We start from the raw sequence: 22,809 nt of genomic DNA on the forward strand, positions 1-22,809 counted from the left end.
GATAAGTCTGGCTAGGGGTATATCAATTTTATTTTTTTTCAAAGAACCAGTTGCTGGCTTAATTGATCTCTATTTTTTTTTAGTTTATCATTTATTTCTGCTCTAATCTTATTTCCCTCCTTTTGCTTTCTTTAGGCTTCATTTTTCTTTTTCTAGCTCCTTTAGGTATAAGGTTAGGTTGTTTATTTGAGATTTTTCTTACTGCTTGAGGTAGGCCTCTATTACTATATAATTCCCTTTTAGGGTCACTTTTGCTGCATCCCAAAGGTTTTGGACCATTGTGTGTTCATTTTCATTTGTTTCCATGTATTTTTTAATTTCTTCTTTGATTTCCTGCTTGACCCATTGTTTACTAGACTGTTGTTTAACCTCCACATATTTGTGGTCTTTCCATATTTTTTCTGTGGTTGACTTCAAGTTCTGTAGCATTGGGACCAGAAAATATGCATGGTATGATCTCAATCTTTTTGTACTTGTTGAGACCTGATTGTGACATAGTTGTGATCTATTCTTGAGTATGTCCTGTGTGCACTTGAAAAAAAAAGTGTGTATTCTGCTTTAGGATGGAATGTTTTGAATGTATCTGTTAAGTCCATCTGGCCCAGTGTGTCATTCAAAGCCATTGCTTCCTTGTTGATTTTCTTCTTAGATGATCTGTCCTTTGATGTAAGTGAGGTATTAAAGTCCCCTGCTATTACTGTATTGCCATCAGTGAGTTCCTTTGTTTGTAATTGTTTTATATATTTGAGTGCTCCCACTTTGGGGGCATAAATATTTACAATTGTTAGATCTTCTTGGGCGCCTGGGTGGCTCAGTTGGTTAAGCGACTGCCTTCGGCTCAGGTCATGATCCTGGAGTCCCGGGATCGAGTCCTGTGTCGGGCTCCCTGCTCAGCAGGCAGTCTGCTTCTCCCTCTGACCCTCCTCCCTCTCATGCTCTCTGTCTCTCATTGTCTCTCTTGCAAATAAATAAAATCTTAAAAAAAAAAAAATTAAAAAAAAAACAAAAAAAACAATTGTTAGATCTTCTTGTTGGTTAGACCCCTTTATTATGACAGAGTGCCCTTCATCTCTTGTTACAGTCTTTGGTTTAAAATCTAGTTTGATATAAGTACTGCTACTCTGACCTTTTTTTTTGACACTCATTTGCCTGATAAATGTTTCTCTATCCCCTCACTTTCAATCTGCAGGTGTCTTTAGGTCTAAACTATGTCTCTTACAGGCAGCATATAGCTGGGTCTTGTTTTTGTATCCATTCTGACACCTTGTCTTTTGATAGGAACATTTAGTCCATTTACATTTAGGGTAATTTTTGAAATGTATTTAGTGCCATTTTATGGTTTTGTGGTTGTTTCTGGAGTTTTTCTCTGTTCCTTTCTTTGCTACTTTTGGTCTGTCCACTCTGAGTCCCCTTCAATATTGTTTGCAGGGCTGGTTTAGTGGTCATGAACTTCTTTAGTTTTTGTTTGTCTGGGAACCTCTTTATCTCTCCTTCTATTCTGAATGATAGCCTTGCTGGATAGAGAATATTCTTGGCTGCAGATTTTTCCCATTCAGCACTTAGAATATATCATGCCACTTTCTTCTGGCTTGCCAAGTTTCTGTTGAAACATCTGCAACTAGATTTATGGGTCTTCCCTTGTAAGTTAGGGACTTCTTTTTATTGCTGCTTTTAGGATTTTTTCTTGATCACTGTGTTTGCAAATTTAGCTACAATATGTCTGGGTGTTGGCCTGTTGTTGATTTTGATGGGAGTTCTCTGTGCCTCCTGGATCTGGATGCCTGTTTCCTTTCCCAGATTAGGGAAGTTTTCAGCTATTAACTCTTCAAGTAAATTTTCACCCCCTTTCTTTCCCTTCCTCTTCTGGGACTCCTAGGATACTGATGTTACTGCATTTGATGAAGTCATGGAGTTTCCTAAGTCTAGTTTCATCCATAATTGTTCTTTTTCTCTTTTGTTCAGCTTCATTATTTTCTATTTTATCTTCTGTATCACTTATTCAGTCCTCAGCTTCTCCAGCCTTGTTCAGTGCGTTCAGTCTGTTTGTATCATCAGTTACTGCATTCTTTAACTCTTTCATCTCTGTGGTAAGGGCCTCCCTGAAGTCTTCCATTCTTTTCTAAAGCCAGTGAGTATCCTTACAATTGTTGTTTCAAATTCTCCATCAGGCATGTTACTGACCTCTGTTTCACTCAGATTTGTGGCCCTGAGCTTATCTTGTTGTTTCATTTGGGAGGAATTCCTCAATCTTGACATTTTGTCTAACTCTGTCTTCTGTGTTAGAAGAGCCTGTTAGGCTTCCTACTCCTGAGAATAATGGCTTTATGAAGAAGGGGTCCTATGGTGTCCAGGGCCTGGCCTTTTGGGTGTCTCTGGCATGTGCTGCGTGCACTCTGCTGCTGTGTACTGGCTTCTCTGTCCTTCAGGCCAGCGTCTGCAGACGCTCCTTGCCTGCAGTGGGCAGTGCTTGGTCCTTAGCCAGAATGTGGTGGGTTTTAACTAGGTGTGCTCTGGTCGCCTGTCAAATGAGACCTGATGTTATTTCCACTAGAACAGAAGCCTTGAGAACTCTCTGGTCAGGAGATGTGGTGGTGGTGGTGTGGGCGTGGGGGTTTCCACTGGTCTTCTGGGGAAGGGTAACTGTGCACTGGGCCTGAGGCATACTCGCCCAAGGAGGGCAGTCCGAGCAGGGCACGGGGTGGGGGTGGGAGAAGCTGCATTTGTTTTCATCTCAGGAAACCTAGAAGTCTGTTCAGCTTATAGATATGGCCTGTCCAAACCATTAAAGCCACAGAAAAATACTCTTTTCTCCCCATATAGATAAAAATAGGGAATTGACATATTTGATCTGTGTAATACAGTGTGCTTCTAAAGTTACATTTGAAATATTCAACTCAACATATTTTGGAATAAATTATTTTAAAAGGTCCTTTCTAAGTAAATTTTTTGATACTTTCTAAAAAAATCAAAAGCGTGTACCTAAAGATTGCTTTCTATTATTCCACTCAGAATTGTCAAAACAGGAACAAAAGACTTATTTTCTTAACTCTGATATCATTATGTGTCTGAGTCCATTGTTTTCAGTTATAGCCAGCAGCTTCATTTTCCAGAAGAAGAAAAACTGAAAAAGGCACTCCACTCCCAGACCTTCTCTTAAAAATACAGCGATGTCCACTGAGGCCAGACAGCTTCTTGACTTTTCATTTGACAGATGGTGCTTAACAAAATGTGACCAAGTAAAGAGGCTATGTGCTTTGCTTTAGTGAATGAATTAAAAAGTATTGGTATTGGGGATGCCTGGGTGGCTCAGTCGTTAAGCGTCTGCCTTCGGCTCAGGTCGTGATCCCAGGGTCCTGGGATGGAGCCCCGCATCGGGCTCCCTGCTCAGCGGGAAGCCTGCTTCTCCCTCTCCCGCTCCCCCTGCTTGTGTTTCCTTTCTTGCTGTGTCTCTCTCTTAAATAAAATCTTAAAAAAAAAAAAAAAAAGTATTGGTATTATATAGCTTTAAGAGAATTCTTGAGTTTTGAAAAACCATTCTTTCATAAAACATTCTCCCCATAAATTGTTAAGTACTATTTGCTTATTTATTAAACTTCTGCCAGTTCCTAGAAGAGTTTAGAATTAAGGAAGTACAGATCAATGAAGTCTTGTAATAAGTGTAAGAAAGTTGCATCAAGAAAGTAGATTATGGGGGCGCCTGGGTGGCTCAGTTGGTTAGGCCTCTGCCTTTGGCTCAGATCATGATCCCAGGATCCTGGGATCCAAGCCCCCAAATCTATCTCCCTGTTTAGTGGGGAGCCTGCTTCTCCCTCTCCCTCTGTCCCTCCTCCCTGTTTAGGCTCGCTCTCTCTACCTCTCTCTCTCTCTCAAATAAAATCTTTTTTAAAAGTAGATTATGCCATAAAATTCTATTTTTTAAAAACTATGCTCCACACTCAATATGGGGCTTGAATTCAGTATGCTGAGATTGAGTCACATGCTCTCCTGACTAAGCCAGTCAGGTGCCCCTATGTCATAAGATTCAGCAACAAGAATGTCATGAATGATGTTGCATGTACCCAGCATGATTGTTAATTCTTTTCATTGTGTTAGAAGTTTCACTGAATCATCATTTGGGGAGGATTTTCTTTTTTCTTTTTTCAAAATTTATTAGAGTGTGCGAGCATGAGTGGGAGGGGCAGAGGGAGAGGGAGAATCTTTTTTTTTTTTTTAAGATTTTATTTTTTTGAGAGCGAGAGGGAGAGCATGCATGCACAGAGGGAGAGGGAGAAGCAGACTCTCCATTGACCAGAGAGCCTGACATGGGACTTGATCCCAGGACCCCAAGATCATGACCTGAGCTGAAGACAAGATGCTTAACCGACTGAGCCACCCAGGCACCCCTTCAGAGAGAGTTGTAAGCAGACTCTGCACTGATCTCACAGCCCTGAGATAAAGACCTGAGCCAAAACCAGGAGTCAGATGCTTAACTGCCTGAACCACCCAGGTGTCCCTTGGGGAGGATTTTCTTTACTTCTGGTAGGACCACTTTATACATTTATAGATCTAAAATGGAAGTCTTCTGTTTGATTCCAGAGCTTACCTTTTTGAAATTATATTTGGAATAGTCAATTAAACATATTTTGGAATTTGGTCATTAAATGATAATTCCTAAGTGTTTATTTTTCTGATCCTTAAAGATTCAAAGTTGTGTGCCTGAGAACACAGATGTCCTGTATTTCATATCCTACATACCTGTACAGAATATCTGGTGTTTGATATATACCAAAAACTGGCTGGGGGAGGAAGGGCAGGGGACTTGAGAAAGTAGGAGCCCAAGTTAACCCATGCTTCCTATGTTCCTCCCTCCAGGTCTACCCCACGATGATACGCGCTTTGGGGATGGGGACCAGTGGTTCCCTGTGTCGGATTGGTGCGATGGTGGCACCGTTTATATCCCAGGTACAGCCCAGGAGTCTCTGTAGGGGGGGTGAGTCTAAAGGAGATGGGAAAAATGGGACACTGGGTTCCTTCAAGTTAAGGGTTTAACTGGGGATTTCTGTTTAGGTAACGAGTTTTCTTGAGGGGTTGTTTTCCCATTGTTTGGTGAATTTGGGCAGGGAAAGAGCCTAAGTAAACATTTCCAGGCTTGTAGTTGGTCAATAGCATGTATTTCATTGTGTGCAGGGTTTGGATTTTGTTGGGCATTGTTGCAGTAAGATGGAAAAGAAATGGAGGACACGAGGAGCTTGAGCAGTTGAATGAGAATGGGTCTGAACCCTGATCCTGTCCAGGGGTGAAATTGAGAAACAGAGCATGGAAGTGCAGGGAGGGTGAGTCTAGTGCTAGGGCAAACCAGGTATGGGCTGGGATAAAATCCAGGGGTGGCCTGGACTCATGGATGCACCCTTGTTTCTGGAGGGAAACAGGCAGATATGGTGACTAACGTGGTCATGTTTCCTCAGAGGGACTGAACACTGTACTGGTCCTTCTCTTTTTGGCCACAGAAATGGAAATCCACCTGAGCTGGCTGCAGTAAAAAGATGGAGTGAGCCTAGGCTCTGGGAGGGTCTGATCCAAGCAGTGGAGGTGATAGGGACCCAGGCCCTTTCTTCCTGTCTGTCTGGGTCCGTGGTCACTCCTTCACCTTTCTGAGCATTCAGGCTTTCCTCTCCCTGCAGACCAGTGTGCTATGCTTGTCTGTGTACTCGACCATCCCAGGAATCCCAAACGTGGATCCTTAGATCCAGCCACCAGAAGACATGGATGCACTCTCTCTGCATCCCTGAAAAGGGACTCTCACTAGCCAGGTCTGGTCGGATGGTCATACTTGAGCTCAACCAGTTGTGGCCAGGAGTCAAGGTTATCTTACACATGCAGTTGGGAAAATGCAGTTTTCAAAGGAAGGGGGTTGTTGTGGGCCAAGCAGACTGTCAGGTGTATTTCCTATAATGTAACACATTTTGCTACCACTAGACGGTTATTCATTTGTTTTTATTCTTGGAGTGCTTTTCCCCACTCACCTTAAGGAAAAATGAGGGCAGCTTTTGTCTAGTGGTTTTCAAAGTTTTTTTTATCCTGCTTTTACCATTTTCAGAAAAAAAACATAGTGGTAAAAAACAGAAGTAAAATATTAATCCTATTTCTGGATGATCTTATTTTCTGATCTTTAGGTAGAAATTGTATCTCTCTTTCAACCACTTGAAACCTGTCTTTTGGGTATTTGTGGGTATTTACCCTAGAAGCCACACAGCTTTTGGTGGCTTTGTGGATCAGGAAAGATCACCAACTGGGTCCAGGTCTTCTGGGGCCATAGGCTCTGGTCTGCTTAGTGTCCTGCAGCCAGTTAAATCACTCCTCTCTCTATGTCCCCCTCATTTGTAAAATAAAGATCAATAATAGCACCCACCACATAGGTTTGTTTTGAGTATTAATACATGGAAAGATTAATACATGGAAAGCACTGGGCGCCTGGGTGGCTCAGTTGGTTAAGCGACTGCCTTCGGCTCAGGTCATGATCCTGGAGTCCCTGGATCGAGTCCCGCATCGGGCTCCCTGCTCGGCAGGGAGTCTGCTTCTCCCTCTGACCTTCCTCCTTCTCATGCTCTCTGTCTCTCATTCTCTCTCTCTCTCAAATAAATAAATAAAATCTTAAACAAAACAAAACACATGAAAAGCACTTAGCCCAACATTGGACACATAGTAAACACTCAATAAATGTTACCTAATAGCAATGATCACTGATAATGAAGGCCAAATGCTAAATATTCAAATGAATATTTCTCAGTAACAAAAATACTTCTAAGTCCAGTATTTTGATCACGGTGCAATTGGGATGTTTTGCTTTCTTAACAAATTTGGAATGGGCGGTCAGAATCCGAGATCTATTCGCTCCCAGGATATTTGCTTGGGTTTGGGGTGGGGTGAGCGGCTCAAGCAGATAGGAAGGCCTTGGCCTTACTCTTATCAGCTCTCAGGAGCTGATCATCTGCCTGCCTTCCCTTGGACGTGGTTCTCAAACTTGAGCGCGCATCAGAATTACAGGGCGTAACTGGATAACAAGATTGCTGGATTCCACCCAGAGACTGGTGCTGCGTATGGGTCCACCAGTGTAGTTCTAACAAGTACTCCCAACGAACCTGATGAGATTGGCTTGTGGACTGAATTCTGGGAGGCCAGGCCATCCACAGGGAAAATACCCGCTGGGAGATAAGCTTTACTTTCACTTAATTCTTCCTCTTCCTCCTCCCCTTCCTCTCCTTCCTCTTTTTGCCCTGCATTTAGGAACCTCTTATAATGATACATTCAACAAGTTGACTTCAAAGTAGTTGTCTGCAAATTCTACATACAGTTTGGCAGTTAAAATACCAAAAAAAAAAAAAAGGACTCAACTAGCTACAATCTCTATCTCCTAGAATAGAATTAAGAGTTGTTTTATTCCAATTCAACATTCAGTCACCATTTATTGCCCACTTACTCTGTGCCTGGATTCAGTTCCATTTATTGGTAGCTGTAAAGAAGCCAGACGAGGTTCCAGTGGTGGGTCGGAGCTGGTCTGCACTGGCTTGTGCAAACGAACTGTTAAGTTTTCAAGCAATTTTGCAGGCTGGTTGATGTCACATCGGATCTTGAAATTACCCACGGTGGTAGTATTTGTACCATGGACATCAGGAAATGGTAGGAGAAGACTTTCGGGGGAAGGCTGTTGTTTGAGCATTTGGCAACACAGCACCACAAGATTCTCGCTCTCAAGAGACTGACGTTCAAGTTGCAAATTTACCAATATGCAAATAATTAAGATAATTTCACATTATATAAGTGCTTTGGAGGTAATATGATAGTGAATCAAAGTGGTGACAGGTCTTTTTGGGCAAAACCTCTCTGGCAAGGTGACATTGGAGTCGAAACCTGAAATAGGAGTTGACAACTGACAAAGAGAAATCACATTTCAAGTAGGATGCCTGCTGGTACAGGGGCCTGGAGATGCCATTGAGATACGTATGTTCCAGGAACAGAAACTAGCTGTGACGAGCAGAACAGAGACATGTGCAGGGAGAGAAAGTGCTTTATAGGCATCGTGAGGACTTGGGAGTTTTTCCTGAGGAGTAGTGGGAAATAACGTAAGGGTTTTAAGCGGGTAAGTGACATGATCAGTTTTGCCTTTTGAAAAGAGCACTCTGGTTGCTCTATAGTGAATTGTGGGGGTGGGTAGGGCCAGGGCAGAACAAGCTTATGGTAAGACTTTAATCTCACGCTGCCATGCCCTCCGGTGAAATGAGATTTTAGAATTCTGGAAACTGTTTCTCTTAGAAAGATCAAGGAAGAAACTTCGTCAAAAATTTACATTTCTGCCCAGAAAAAAAAAACTACCATAAATAAGGCTGAAAGCCAAACATTTATCTTTCAGGGCTCTCAAAAAGCCTGAATTGCATTGTCCCAGCTAAGCAGTGATTTTTGTTGTCCTATCAGATACCTGACCAGCTACATGGAAACCCAATGAATCAATGCATAAGATTGTATACAGCACTTCACAAGTTAATGGGAATGAAAAAATATGCATTTTATATTTTCATAAGTGATTTCTAATAAGCAATACTTTTTAAAAAGATTTTATTTGAGTGAGAGCATGAGTGCGGGGCTGGGGGAGGGGGTGGAGAAGCAGACTCCCTGCTGAGCAGGGAGCCAGAAGGGGGGCTCGATCCCAGGACCCTGGCATCATGATCTGAGCCGAAGGCAGACGCTTAACTGACTGAGCCTCCCAGGTGCCCACACTAATAAGCATTACACTTACTGAGAAACTGTACATGTATATTGTCAAAAATAAACAATGCTGGACACTAGTTAGAGGGACAAGGACATATTTTGGTCAGTAATAACTATTGCAATAGGGAAAAAGAGCCTAGGGCAAACGGAATTCAAATTTTGTTTGCACAGGGGTGACGCGTTTTACAGGGAGAATGCGAGGGTGGGATAATAGAGTAAGGGAAGTGAAAAATTGCAAAAAGTGGAAAGGAGGGGTTTGGCCCATGTGAAACCCAGACAAAGGTCCTATCTCCAGGTGTTGACTAGAACAAACAGTAAATTTGGGGGGCAGACTTGAGTTTCTCATGTAGGCACATGAAGGGAAACGGAGGGTCATCCTGGGGATGTGGCCTTCAGCTGTTAGAAACTGAGCTAGTGTTTGTTCTGGTCTTTTATAGACCAAGGTTGGGGCCCGGGTGAGAAGAGGCTTAGAGCAGTCTGGCTAGAGTTTGGTCAAGGAGAGGGTCTTTGTCAATGTTTTGTGGGTCATAAATAGGCTTGTGTTTATTGTGTTTTCAATGGCTTGATTTCCATGTGATTTTTTTCTTCTACACGAAAACACAGAAAATTACAAATTTGAGTTAAAATTTCACTACCTCCTATTTTATCTGAGATAACAAAAATTTATTTTTTTCATTTTTAAGTTTAAGAGAGTGCAAGCTGGGAGAGGGACAGAGAGTGAGAGAGAGAGAAGCAGACTCCTGCTGAGAGTGGAGCCTGATGTGGGGCTCAATCTCATGACCCTGAGATCATGACCTGAGCCAAAATCAAGAGTTGGACTCTTAACTGAGCCACCTGGACACCCCACAAATACAAATATTTTAATGAAGTTCTTTCACGCTGACTGTATGTATGTATGAACGAACATGTGTATATACATGTATATACATTGTACCTAAATATCACAATTCATATACTTTTTAAAATTGAGATATAAATGACATGTATAACATGCTAGTTTTAGGTGTACAACATAATGATTGGGTATATGTATATATTATGATCACCACCGTAAGTGTAGTTCACATCCATCACAAATTTTTCTTGTGATGAGAATTAAGATTTATTCTCTCAGCTACTTTTGAATATACAATATGGTATTATTATAGTCCCCATGCTGTATATTATATCCCCGGGAATTATTTTGTAACTGGAAGTTTGTATCTTTTGATGCCCTTTACCCATTTTGCACACCCCCCCCCCCCCCCCACCAGACCTCCTGCTTTTGGCAACCACCAATCTGTTCTCCGTATCTGTGAGTTTGGATTTTTTGTTTTGTTTTTCTCAGATTCCACACATAAGTGACATCATATGGTATTTGTCTTTTTCTGTCTGGCTTATTTCACTTAACATAATGCCCTCAGGGTCCATCCATGCTGTTGCAAGTGCCGGGATTTCTTCTTTTCTTTGGCTGAACAATATGCCACTGTATATGTATACCATATTATTTCTATCCATTCATCCATCAATGGACATAGGTTGTTTCCATGTCTTGGCTATTGTAAATAATGCTTCAATATATGTGGGAGTACATATTTTTCTTCAAATTTGTGTTTTCAGTTCTTTCAGATAAATACCCAGGAGTGGAATTGCTGGATCACAGCATAGTTCTATTTTTCATGTTTTGAGGAACCTCCATACTGGTTTTTACAGTGGCTATCCCAATTTATATTCCCACCAACAGTAAACAAGTGTTCTGTTTTCTCTATGTCTTTACCAACCCCTCATTACTTGTCTTTTTTTTTTTTTTTTAAATTTGAGACAGAGCTTGAGCATGAGGGTGAGAGAGGGAGAGGAGAGCATACTCCCCACTGAGCGGAGAGCCCCATGAGGGGCTCAATCCCAGGACCCTGAGATCTTGACCTGAGCCAAAGACAGATGCTTAACTGACTGAGCCACCCAGGCGCCCTTTGTCTTTTTTGATAATAGCCATCCTGACAGGTGTGAGGTGATAGCTCATTGAAATTTTGATTTGTATTTCTCTGATGATGAGTGATGTTGAGCACCTTTTCATGCACCTATTGGCCAACTGAATGTCTTCTTTGGAAAATACCTGTTCAGATCTTCTGCCCGTTTTTCAATGAGATTTTTAGGGTTTTTTTGTTACTGAGTTGTATGAATTCCTTATATATTTTGGACATTAACCTCTTATCAGATATGATTTGAAAATATTTTCTCCCATTCTGTCGGTTGTCTTTTCATTTTGTTGATGGTTTTCCTTTACTGTGCAGAAGCTTTTGAGTTTGTAGTCCCACTTGTTTATTTTTGCTTTTATTTCCTTTCCTCTTGGTATCAAATCCAAAGAAATCATAAAGTCTGCCTCTGGTTTCTTCTAGGAGTTTTATGATTTGGAGTCTTAATATTGAAGTCTTTTTATCAATTTTGAGTTGATTTTTATGTATGAGTTAAGATAGTAGTCTAGTTTCATTCTTTTACATATAGTTGTCCTATTTCCCCAACACCACTTATTGAAAAGACTCTCCTGTCTCCATTGTATATTCTTGGCTCATTTGCTGTAAATTAATTGACTACATGTACATGGGTTTGTTTCTGGGCTCTCTATTCTGTTTTATTGATCCATGTTTCTGTTCTTAGGCCAGTGTCATACTGTCTCGATTTGTATAGCTTTTTAATATAGTTTGAAATCCGCAAATGTGATGATGCTTCCAGCTTTGCTTTTCTTTCTCAAGATTGCTTTGGCTATTTGGGGTCTTTTATGGTTCTATATGAGTTTTAGGATTGTTTGTTCTATTTCTGGGAAAAAAGTTCCATTTGAATTTTTTTAGGGATTGCACTGAATCTGTAGATTACTTTGGGTAGTATGGACATTTAAAAATATTAATTCTTCCCATTCATGAGCATGGAATATCTTTCCATTTATAACTTCAATTTCTTTCATCAGTGTTTCATTGTTTATATATTATAGATTTTTCACCTTCTTGGTTAAATTTATTCCTAGGTATTTTTTTGGGGGGGGGTACAATTATAAATGGGATCATTTTCAATTCTTCTTAGTTTGTTAGTAGTGTATAGAAAACAACATATTTTTTATATATTGATTTTGTATCCTGCAACTTCACTGAATTCATTTATTCGAACAGTTTTGGGTGGCATCTTTAGCGTTTTCTGTATATCCTGTTTCTGCAAACAGTGACAGTTTTGCATCGTGCTTTCATATTTTGATGCCTGTTATTTCTTTATTGCTCTGCCTAGGATTTCCAATACTGTGTTGAATAAAAGTGGGGAAAGTTTGTATCCTTGTCTTATTCCTGACCTGAGAGGAAAAGCTTTTTATCTTTTCCCCACTGAGTATAATGTTAGTTGCAGGCTTGTCAAATACGGGCTTTATTATGTTGAAGTATGCTTTCTTTATATCCACTTTGTTGAGAGTTTATCATAAATGGATGTTGAATTTTGTCAAATGCTTTTTCTACATCTTTTGAGATAATCAGGATTTTTATTGTTCATTTTGTTTAGTGTATCACATTGATTTGTGGATGTTAAACCATCTCTGCATCCCTAGAATAAATCTCATTTGATTATGATGTATGATCTTTTTAACATATTATTGAATTTAGTTTGTTAATGTTTTGTTGAGGATTTTTACATCTATGTCCATCAGACAGATTGGCCTATTATTTTTTTCTTGGGACATCCTTGTCTGGTTTTGGTATCAGGGTAATGCTGGCCTTGTAAAGTGAGTTTGAAAGTGTTCCAAACTTCCATGTCTTGAAGGAGGTTAAGAAGGATTGGTATTAATTCTTTAAATGTTTGGTAGAATTCACCAGTGAAGTTGTCTGGTCCTGGACTTCGGTTTGTTGGGAAGTTTTTGATTACTGATTCAATCTCCTTACTAGTAATTGTTCTGTTTAGATTTTCTATTTCTTCATGATTCAGTCTTAGTAGATTGTATGTTTCTAGGAATTTATCCATTTCTTCTAGGTTGTCCAAGTTGTTGGCATATAATTGTTCATAGTAGTCTCTTATGATCCTTCATATTTCTGTGGTATCAATTGTAACATTTCCTTCCCCCCCCCCCAAGGTTTTATTTATTTATTTGACAGCGAGAGAGCACAAGCAGGGGGAGTGGCAGTGGGAGAGGGAGAAGCAGGCTCCATGTTCAGCAGGGAGCCCGATGTGGAGCTTGATCCAAGACCCTGGGATCATGACCTGAGCCAAAGGCAGACGCTTAACTGACTGAGCCACCCAGGCTCCCCCCACCCATTTTCTTTAAGATTTTGTTTGTAACATTTCCTCTTTCATTTCTGATTTAATTTGAATCCTCTCTCTTCTTTTCTTGGTGAGTCTAGCTAAAGGTTTGTCATTTAAAAAAAAAAAAAAAAAACTCTTTCATTGATTTTTTTCTATTGTCTTTTTAGTCCCTATTTCATTTATTTACACTTTGATCTTTGTTATTTCCTTCCTTCTACTAACTTCAGCCTTGGTTCGTTCTTTTTTCTAGTTCCTTGAGGTATAAAGTTAGGTTTTTTAGTTGAGACCTTTCTTGTTTCTTGATGTAGGCCTTTATCACTATTAACTTCCTTCTTAGAACTGCTTTTGCTATATCCATAAATTTTGGTATGTTGTATTTCCATTTTCATTTGTCTCAGGGTATTTTTTGATTTCTCCTTTGATTTGTTCTTTGACCCGTTGGCTGTTCAGTAGCATGTTGTTTAATCTCAACATATCTGTAAAATTTCCAATTTCCTTCTTATAATTGATTTCTAGTTTCATACTATTTGGGTTGGAAAAGGTGCTTGATAGGATTTCAGTTTTCTTAAATTTATTAAGGCTTGTTTTGTGGCTTATCACATTATCTATCCTGGAGAATATTCCATGTATGCTTGAGGAAAATGTGTATTCTGTTGCTTTTGGATGGCATCTTCTGTATATATGTTAAGTTCTTCTGGTCTAAGGTGTCATTTAAGGCCAGTATTTCCTTATTGATTTTCTGTCTGGACAATCTATCATTGAAAGTGGAGTATTAAAGTCTCCTACTATTATTGCTGTCTGTTTTGTCTTTGATCTGTTAATACTGGCTTTGTATATTTAGGTGCTCCTGTGGTGAGTGTGTAAATATTTACAAATGTTATATCCTTTTGTTGGATTGATCCCTTTATCATTATGTAATTATGTCTCTTTGTCTCTTATCATAGTCTTTGTCTTAAAGTCTATTTTGTCTGATAAAATATAGGTACCACAGCTTTCTGTTTCTATTTTCATGAAGTATCTTTTTCCATCCCTTCACTTTGAGTCTGTGTGTGTCTTTACATCTGAAATGAGTCTCTTGTAGAGAACATACAGAGGGGTCTTGTTTTCTTACCCATGCATTTAAAGTAATGACTGATGTGTATGCACTTATTAGCATTCCATTCATTGTTTTCTGGCTTTGTTCCTTCTTATTCTCTTGCTTTTGTGATTTGATCATTATCTGTAGTGGTAGGCTTGGATTCTTTATCTTTTGTGTATCTACTCTAGGTTATTGCTTTGTGACTTATGAGGCCTATGTAAGACTTCTTACAGATAAAACAAAGTAGAAGGAAGGAAATAACAAGATCAAAGTGGAAATAAATGAAATAGAGACTAAAGAGACAATAGAAAAGATCAATGAAACTAAGAGTTTAAGTTGATAATAATTTAAATTTGAACTCATTCGTAGGCTATACATTTTTTACTCCCCTCCGCATTCTGTTTTTGATGTCACAGTTAACATCTTTTTATCTCGAGTATCCATCAACAGATTGTTGTAGTTGCTTTTACTACTTTTAGAGTGGGGCAGAGGGAGAGGGTGAAGCTGGTGTCTACTGGTCTCCATCTCTGGAGAGCATTGTAGTCAGCCCCTAAATGTTGGTTGAAGTAGAAGCCTGCCCCTCAGGCCACAGCTTGAAGATAAATGAAAAGGCCTCTGGGTTGTGTTTCCGTCTGCTTTGTTGCGCTGTACTCTGGGTGAGGGCAGAAGGCAGACAGCCAGTTTAGAACTGCTTCTGTTGGTTGGGGTCCTATGAGACCCATGAACATAAGTTCTGTTGGCCACCAGAACCAGGTGATCCGGGGGTGCCCCTGGCTGGCAGCCACCAAAACTGGGGCAGACATATGTTTAAGCTCTTTTCCAGGAGATACTGGTGACCTGGAGTGAACCAGAGGGAGAGGAAGAAGATAGCACCCACCCCCCGAAGTATCTGGAGAGGAGTACAGTTGGCCCCTTGATGTCTAGTATTGAGTTAGGAGCCTACCTTCCGGCTGAAGCTATGAAGATAAGCTAATAGCCCCCTTTTCCAGAAAGATGGAGTTTCAGTCTGTTAGCTCTCTACGCTATGTCCTGCAGTATAGCTGGTTAAGAATTCTTTGTTGGTTACAGTCCTGTGGGATGTCAGCTCTGCTAGCCGTCACATCCAGGTGATCAGGAGGTGTCCCTTGGGCATTAGCCACAAAAACTAGGGCACCAGACATGTGCCCAAGTTCCTTGGAGATACCAGATGTCTGGAGCAAGGCTGAGGGAGAGTGTAAAGTTGGTACCTGCTGGTCTCAATCTTTGGAGAGTATTTCAGTAGATTCCTAGCTGTGTGTTCAAGTAGATGCTTGCTTGCCCATCAGGGTGATGCTTTACGATAAGCAAATAGGCCTCTTTCATAAAAAGACTGCATGTGTTTCACTGGGCTGCCTCGGCACCGGGCCCTGGCTGGGGAGGGGGCTGTATAGGGGGTTAGGGGTGTAGTGGTTGGCCAGGTGAGTTCATGTGAGCCCTTCAAGAATGGTTTCTCAGTTTTCTGTGGCTGCGGGGATCTCATGGATACGAACCCATTGGCTTTTATAGCTAGATGTTAGCTATCTCATCTCTCATCTCTCAGGTGCACGTCTTAGAAGTTGGGGTGTGAGATGTGGGATTCAAACCCATAGCTCCTCAGGGAGAAGCCTGGAGTTCTAAGCTACTTCCTGACTGTGATGGCTGCACCAGGAGAGGGATTTAGGGCAAGATTGTGTCTCAGCCTCTCCTACTTTTTTGATGTGGGTTTTTTTCTTGTTTGCCCTATCTGTAGGAGTTGCTCAGCTAGCTTTTGGATTTCTTTCAGAGGAAATTACTTCATATATACCTGTAGATTCGGTCTGTCCATGAAACGAGGTGAGTTTAGGATCCTCCTGTGTTGCCATCTTGAAGAGAAACTTTCATATACTTTTTATAGCCTGCTTTTTGCATGCAACAATATGTTGCAGACATTTTTCATATCAATAAAAAGTCAACCCCTGTATTCATGCTGAAAAATATATCCTCCTTTGTATACTCCAAAAGTAACTTTTCAGTTACTTTTTCAGTTCTGTATTGTTAAATGTCTAGACTACTTGATATTCTTCTAACATAAATAACAGTAATGAGCATCCTTGCACTTACATTTTTAATCCAACTATTGCAATTATGTCTTTAGGATAAATTCCTAAAAATTGTAGGTAGGTCAAGGGGTCTGCTCATTTTCCATTTTGATACATTGTGCTAACACTCTCTTTGGGAAGGTTGTTCAAGTGAGGAAGGTCCTGCTGCTTCACGTATTTGTCAACCGGTTTTGTTAGTCTTTGTTGTATTTGCAAATCTCACTGGCAATAAATGATATCTCTTTGTCACTGTAATTAGTCCTTCTTTGGTGAGTAATGAGACTGAATGTTCTTTTCACATTTTAATTGGGTGTTTTATCTTTTTTTAGCTTGCCCATTCAGGATCCTTCCCATTTTTCATTTCAGTCTTTAAAACATGGATTTGTGAGAATCCTTCCTGTGTATAAGGAATTCAACCATTTTTCTGACATATTGCAAATATTCCCCCAATTTTCCATTTGTCTTTCATTCTTGTTTCTGTTCTCCTTGCTTTGGACAGAAAATGTAAGTTCATAGACCCTCATGTTTATTGATGTTTTCTTTACAACTTCTGTGGTCTGTGATTAGGATTATGAAAATATACTTCTCTCTTCCAGTCCTTTGTGGCCTTCTCTTTTTTGGGGGAGAGGATATATAAGCATTTTATTGAAGTATAACACATAAAAGCATACAAATCCTAAGTGTACAACTTAATCAGCCTTCACGAAGTGAATGCATCCCAGATTCTGACCCAGAAACTCCTGACCTGTCCTCTTCCAGGCCAGTGGGATACTACAGTAGAAGGCCCAATGTGATTTCCTAATTGGTGGGCCAGTGGTCCCTACACACTTAATTTAATAACCCATTTTTTACTCCTGGGTTAGAAATGTCTGTCTGCTTACATTTCCACAATTGGTCTATTTCTAGCCTCGCTATTTTAGTCCATTGATCTGTCTGGTTTCATCATTGTCATATTCTTCTCCTTAGTTGAATGATATTTATAGTACATTTTCAAAACTGGCTGCCTAAGCCTGACCTCATTGTTCTTTCTCGATAAGCATCAGAGCCTCCCCTCTCTGCCCAAATCCTATTAAGATTTTAATAATTCATTAAATGTATCTTAATTTAGGAAAAAGTTACTTTCTTCCTAAGAGCAGAGTTTGTCTCCAATTTTTCAGTGTTTGTTCTATGCTCCTTGCTGACATTTTACTGTTTTCTTCTAAGAGATCCTGAATATCTTGTTAAGTTTATTCTTAGGCATTTTAAGGCTTTTCATTGTTGTGAATAGATTGTTTTCTTTCATTATAAATTCTAGTCTCACAGTTTGAGTTGTATTTGGAAAGGCTAGTGAGTGTCGAACTCAATCCTAATGGTTTTTCATCTGAGCCTTTTGAGTTTTTCAGGTTTATAATCACATCTGTCTTGTGATTTCAATCCAACCCTTCCAGTCAACATTTTAATGTGTTTAAGATTCCATAGCTTACAAGTGGTAAACTCACCCCCATTGACTTTCCTTCCTCTTCTTCCCAGCCCAACTACTTAACCGGGTTCCTTCTTCTCACTATCTTCACTTACTCCCCCCATCCCCAAACTCAGCTGCAGCCATCCCTACTCCACCAAAATGATTCTTGATAGCATCTCTGATGACCTTGATGCCTCTACATCTAAACCTTGCTTTAATCTCCCATGTCGACCTCTCCCTTACTGTAAGGACTGATGGTCATGTCCTCACTTTCTGTCACCTTCTTGGGGCATCCAACACCTGGCATCCTTGTGGGTTTCCTCCTGCATCTCTGGCTGTTCCTTCCCCATCTCCTTGTGGTTTATCTTCCTCTTCTATTTTTTCCATTGTTGGGGATTCTTAGTGCTCAATTTTAGACCCTGATTTTTTTTTTTTTTTAAAGATTTTATTTATTTTTTTGAGAGAGAGAGAATGAGAGAGAGCACATGAGAGGGGGGAGGGCCAGAGGGAGAAGCAGACTCCCTGCCGAGCAGGGAGCCCGATGCGGGACTCCATCCAGGGACTCGATCCAGGGACTCCAGGATCATGACCTGAGCCAAAGGCAGTCGCTTAACCAACTGAGCCACGCAGGCGCCCCGACCCTGATTTTTTTATATGTTAGTCTCCATGTAGGTGATTTTGCCCATTTTTTATGATTTTAATTACCAATCATATGCTCACGGCTCCCAACTTAGTATCTCTGGACTAGGCCTTACTTAGCTCCAGATTCATGTATCTAGTTGCCTCCTTGGCATTTCCACTTGAATGTCTCAAAATCATCTTAAATTAAGCATGTTCAATGTCATACTCAGGATATCTTTCCCCAAACTCATTCCTCTTCCAGTCTCCATCAGTGAATGGCATCACTATCTTACCTGGGATTGTCCTTCTCCACTCTCTTCTCCCTCCCGATCCTATTCAATCCCCAATGACACAGACTAACTTCCTAGTGTAGGTCCTGCATCATTCACCTCTCCTCCTTTCTCACCACTGGCACCACTCTGGTTCAAATCACCCTAGCCTTTCACTGGGCTGCCAAGAGAACATCCTGAGGACTTTCCTTCTGCAAGCTCTTATTCTCCTTCAACTTCTTCTCCCTGTATCCATGCAGATTTATGTTGTTCTTGTGCTTATAATCCTTTTGTTGTCTTGCCATTGCCCTTCTTTGTAGGTGAAGACCCAAATCCTCAACTTGGTTTATAGGGCTCCACCAATGAGGCCCCACCTTGTGCTCTTACCTGTTTACTTAGCTATGAACAGTTTGGTTCTTGTAGTTGATTACCCCAGTTACCTCCTTCTGGGATTCTCTCACTTGCTATTCCTTTGGACTGGAAACCCTCTCCCCTTCCACCCTGTCTCCATCTCCAGTTGGCTATGATTAATTCTCTGCTCAGGGAAGTCCTCCTGAGGCCTTAAACTAAGTCTGGTCTCCCTGCTGTGAGCTCTTGTGCCACCTTGAAATTTTCCTTCATGTTGATTATCAGATTGTAATTGCTGATTTGTTTGCCAGGCTATTTAAAAAAAATTTTTTTTAAGATTTTATTTATTTATTTGACAGAGATAGAGAGCACAAGTAGGCAGAGGGAGAGGGAGAAGCAGACTCCCCACTGAGCAGGGAGCCTGATGCAGAACTCGATCCCAGGACCCTGGGATCATGACCTGAGCCGAAGGCAGACACTTAACTGACTGAACCACCCAGGCGCCCCCAGGCTATTTAAAATCGATCTCTTCCAGTACTTGAAGCCCTGTGAGGACAAGGATATGGGCATGTTTTGCTCATTTTTGTATTTCTCCTCCTCCAGGGCCTGGCATGTAGTGGGCATCGAAACATTTTGTGAATGCTTTTTTTTTTCCTGGAGAGAAAATGAAAATTTTTGTTTGTTTAAGTAATCTCTACACCCAATGTGGGGCTTGAACTCCTGACCCCTAGATCAAGAGTCACATACTCCTTTGAGCCAGCTAGGCACCCTTGAATTTATCTTTTATCTTGATTTTGTATCCAACTACTTTATTGAAAGAGCTTGAGTCAGTTTGAGTCCTTGGAAAAGCAGATGCTAACAACTGCACATGCAAGAGATTAGGGTAAATGAGAGAGGGAGCAGGAGTGGGCAGGGGAAGCCTCCCAGCCACGGTGCCGGTAACAGCAGTGAGGGTCCCATTAGCCAGTGTTTTACTTTGTTAGTGAACCACTAGGTTTTATCTACCAGTATTTTATTTATAATTTTTGAATCAACACTCACATGTGAGAGGGCAGTTGGATTTTTGTATTTTATTTTTGTTAGGTTTCACAGTCACTGTCATCCTGGTTTCATAAAAAAGAAACTGGAAGCTTTTCTTTCCCTGGATCCTTCCTTGGAGATTCAAAAGAACTCCTCTGTGAAAGTGAATCCTGGCACTTTTGAGGATGCACTTTTTGGCCACTATGTATTTCTGGTGTTTTGGTTCTCCTGTTTTTTTTTTTTTTTTTTATCTTGAGTAAATGTCAGGAAACATTTTTATTGAATATTTATGCAAATTTGTTAACAAAGAACTCTGGGGACTATTCTCTTTGGTTTTTTTTCCTATTTCTTCTGTGTTAGTGATTATTTCCTCTTTTACATTCTTAATTCCATTTATATATTTCCACTATAATTCATAATTTTTTTTTTAAAGATTTTATTTATTCATTTGAGACACAGAGATACAGAGAGAGAGAGATACAGAGAGAGCATGAGCAGGACGAGAGGCAGAGGGAGAGGGAGAAGCAGGCTCCCTGCTGAGCCAGGAGCCCGATGTGGGGCTCGATCCCAGGACCCTGGGATCATGACCTGAGCTGAAGGCAGACGTTTAACCATCTGAGCCACCCAGGTGCCCCTATAATTCATAATTTATCAAGTCAATTTGTTTCTGATTTGCAATTTATTTAGGCTTCTTTTTATTAAATTTTTTACACTAGTTTCTCAGGTACTTCTTGAGTTGGAAGTATAGTTTGGGGTTTTTCCTTTTTATTAACAAGGCTTATTTTTAGATATATGTATTTTTAAAGATCTTATTTGAGAGAGAGAAAGAGCACAAGCAGGGGGAGGGGCAAAGGGAGAGGGAGAAGAAGACTCCCTGCTAAGTGGGGAGCCTGCTTTGGGACTTGATCCCAGGACTCTGGGATCATGACTTGAGCCAAAGGGAGATGATTAACTGACTGAGCCACCCAGATGCCCCTAGATATTTTTCCAAATATCAAAATATGCTTGTTAAATAATTCCAAATACAGAAATGTGTAACTGAGAAAGTGAAAATTCTCTGTCACCAGAACTAACCACTGTATGTGTTAATAGCTTGGGGCATATTCTTCCAGATTGTTTTCTATGCATGTATTTGTCTTTCTGGGTGTGTATGTACCAGTAATATTTGTGTGTATTCTATAGATGCATGTATATATGTAGGTACACATACTTCCATGAATATGTACATTATCTATCTACATCTATCTGTATCCATGTTATAGTCACCTGTGGAGAAAGATGGAATGCCCCCCATATTTTCATCGTTAAGTCAGGACTGATGATGTATACACACATCAACAGGGTATGAAAAGGTTTTTTTTTTTTTTTTTTTTTTTATACTTAATTACATAGTGGAGGTCCCTGGGAGAGCAGGACAGCCCTCTCAAGCAGCTCCTAATCGACCTTGAGAGGGCAAGGCAAGGAGACTGGCTGGAGTTTTTATTGTGGCCGGGGTGAGGGTTCCCACACCAGGGCAGTGGCTTGTGTGGTTTGGATCTTTTGTTGGCCCCCAGGCTGTCTTACCAGTTCAGAGGTTGGGGCAGAAGAAGAGGAGGGAAGGGTGAGGCTTAAGGGCTGGCAGCAGACATCAGATGGAGTCTGACTCTTCTTTACACTATTTATGTCCATCTGAGTATACATGTAGCTAGGCCTGTATATAAACACACACAAACTGTCCATCTCTCCACACATATCTACATGTTGCAACTGTCTTCATATTAATAATCTGTTTAAGTTAGTAAATGTAGATTAACCTCATTCTTTCAAGTAAGTGCATGGATTTCCATTGCATGGATGTGCCATAATTAGCTGTTATTTGGTGGATGAATTAATCATTTCTGTGTTCTTTCTGCTTTTACAAACAATGGGACACTGACCATCATGCACACTACACCTTTGTACACGGGCAACTATATTTGCCATCCAATAGCACTGAACTCTTTCATGTTATAGATACTGTACAAATCAAGGTCCCACATTTTTTGAAGTTACATTCTAGTGGAGAATGGATGAGGGACAAGGGACAAATGGTTTATTAATATGTTAGTATAATTAATGCTATGTAAACATAGAAAACAGAAAGGAGATAGTGATGGGGGTGGTCTGCTAGCTAGTGTGGTTAGGGAGCCCCTCCTCACCCCCTTCCCCCCTGTAATAGGGCAGAGAGATGTGGGAATGACTATGGAATATGTCTGAGTGAAAAAGCATGATTTTGTAGAAAAAGTCTGTTGGATAATTTTTAAGTCAAATGTGTATGTATCTTATGATGGATCTTGTCAAGTTATCTTCTCTAAAAAAAAAAATATGCACTCCTTGATATATTAACATTTTTTTTTTTAAGATTTATTCATTTTTAGAGGAGTGAGTGAGCATGAGGGGAGGCGCAGAGGCAGAGGGAGAGGTGGAGAAACCCAAGCAGACTCCGTGCCGAGTGAGCCTGACGTGTGGTGCAGAACCCCATGTGGGTCTCAATCTCACGACCCTGAGATGATGGACCTAAGCTGAAACCTTAGGGTCGGGCACTTTGACTGCACTCCCAGGCGCCCATATTCTTAAGCAAGCATCTGTGTTCTTTCCTTCCTCATCAAAAAGGATGGTAACCTTTTTTTTTTTTTTTAAATCTTTTTCAGTATGGTAGACAATAAATTATATCTTAATTTGTACTTTGTTCATTATTAGTAAAGCTGAACATCTTTAATATGTTTATTATACATTTTTATTTTTTGGCAAATTGCTTATTGATTAGCAACTCTCTTACAGGCCATTAGCCATTATTATACTAGATATTTTTTCCATGTTTGTGGTTTGTCTTTTGATTTTAGTATCAAATTTTTTGGCATCCAAAATTTAAAATTATGTCCTCAATTTACCATTTTCAGTGAGTGTTTTGTGTCATGCTTACTGGCCTGCATCATTCATGCATCC

The 22,809-nt window shown here is 40.4% G+C and overlaps 1 protein-coding gene across 1 annotated transcript in view; it reads left to right on the forward strand.

Annotated features, from left to right (window-relative positions):
• SVOPL (SVOP like) overlaps window positions 1-22,809 on the forward strand; it is a 72,334-nt gene that overhangs the window by 46,312 nt on the left and 3,213 nt on the right. The window contains exon 13 of the mRNA XM_064574917.1: window positions 4,852-4,941. Coding sequence (XP_064430987.1) covers window positions 4,852-4,941 — 90 coding nt within the window. The remainder of the gene's footprint in view (window positions 1-4,851; window positions 4,942-22,809) is intronic.

This window comes from Mirounga angustirostris, unplaced genomic scaffold (assembly GCF_029215605.1).
Source record: "Mirounga angustirostris isolate CCGP_5_RB_7025 unplaced genomic scaffold, mMirAng1.0.hap1 SCAF_12, whole genome shotgun sequence".
Classification (NCBI taxonomy): Eukaryota; Metazoa; Chordata; class Mammalia; order Carnivora; family Phocidae; genus Mirounga; species Mirounga angustirostris.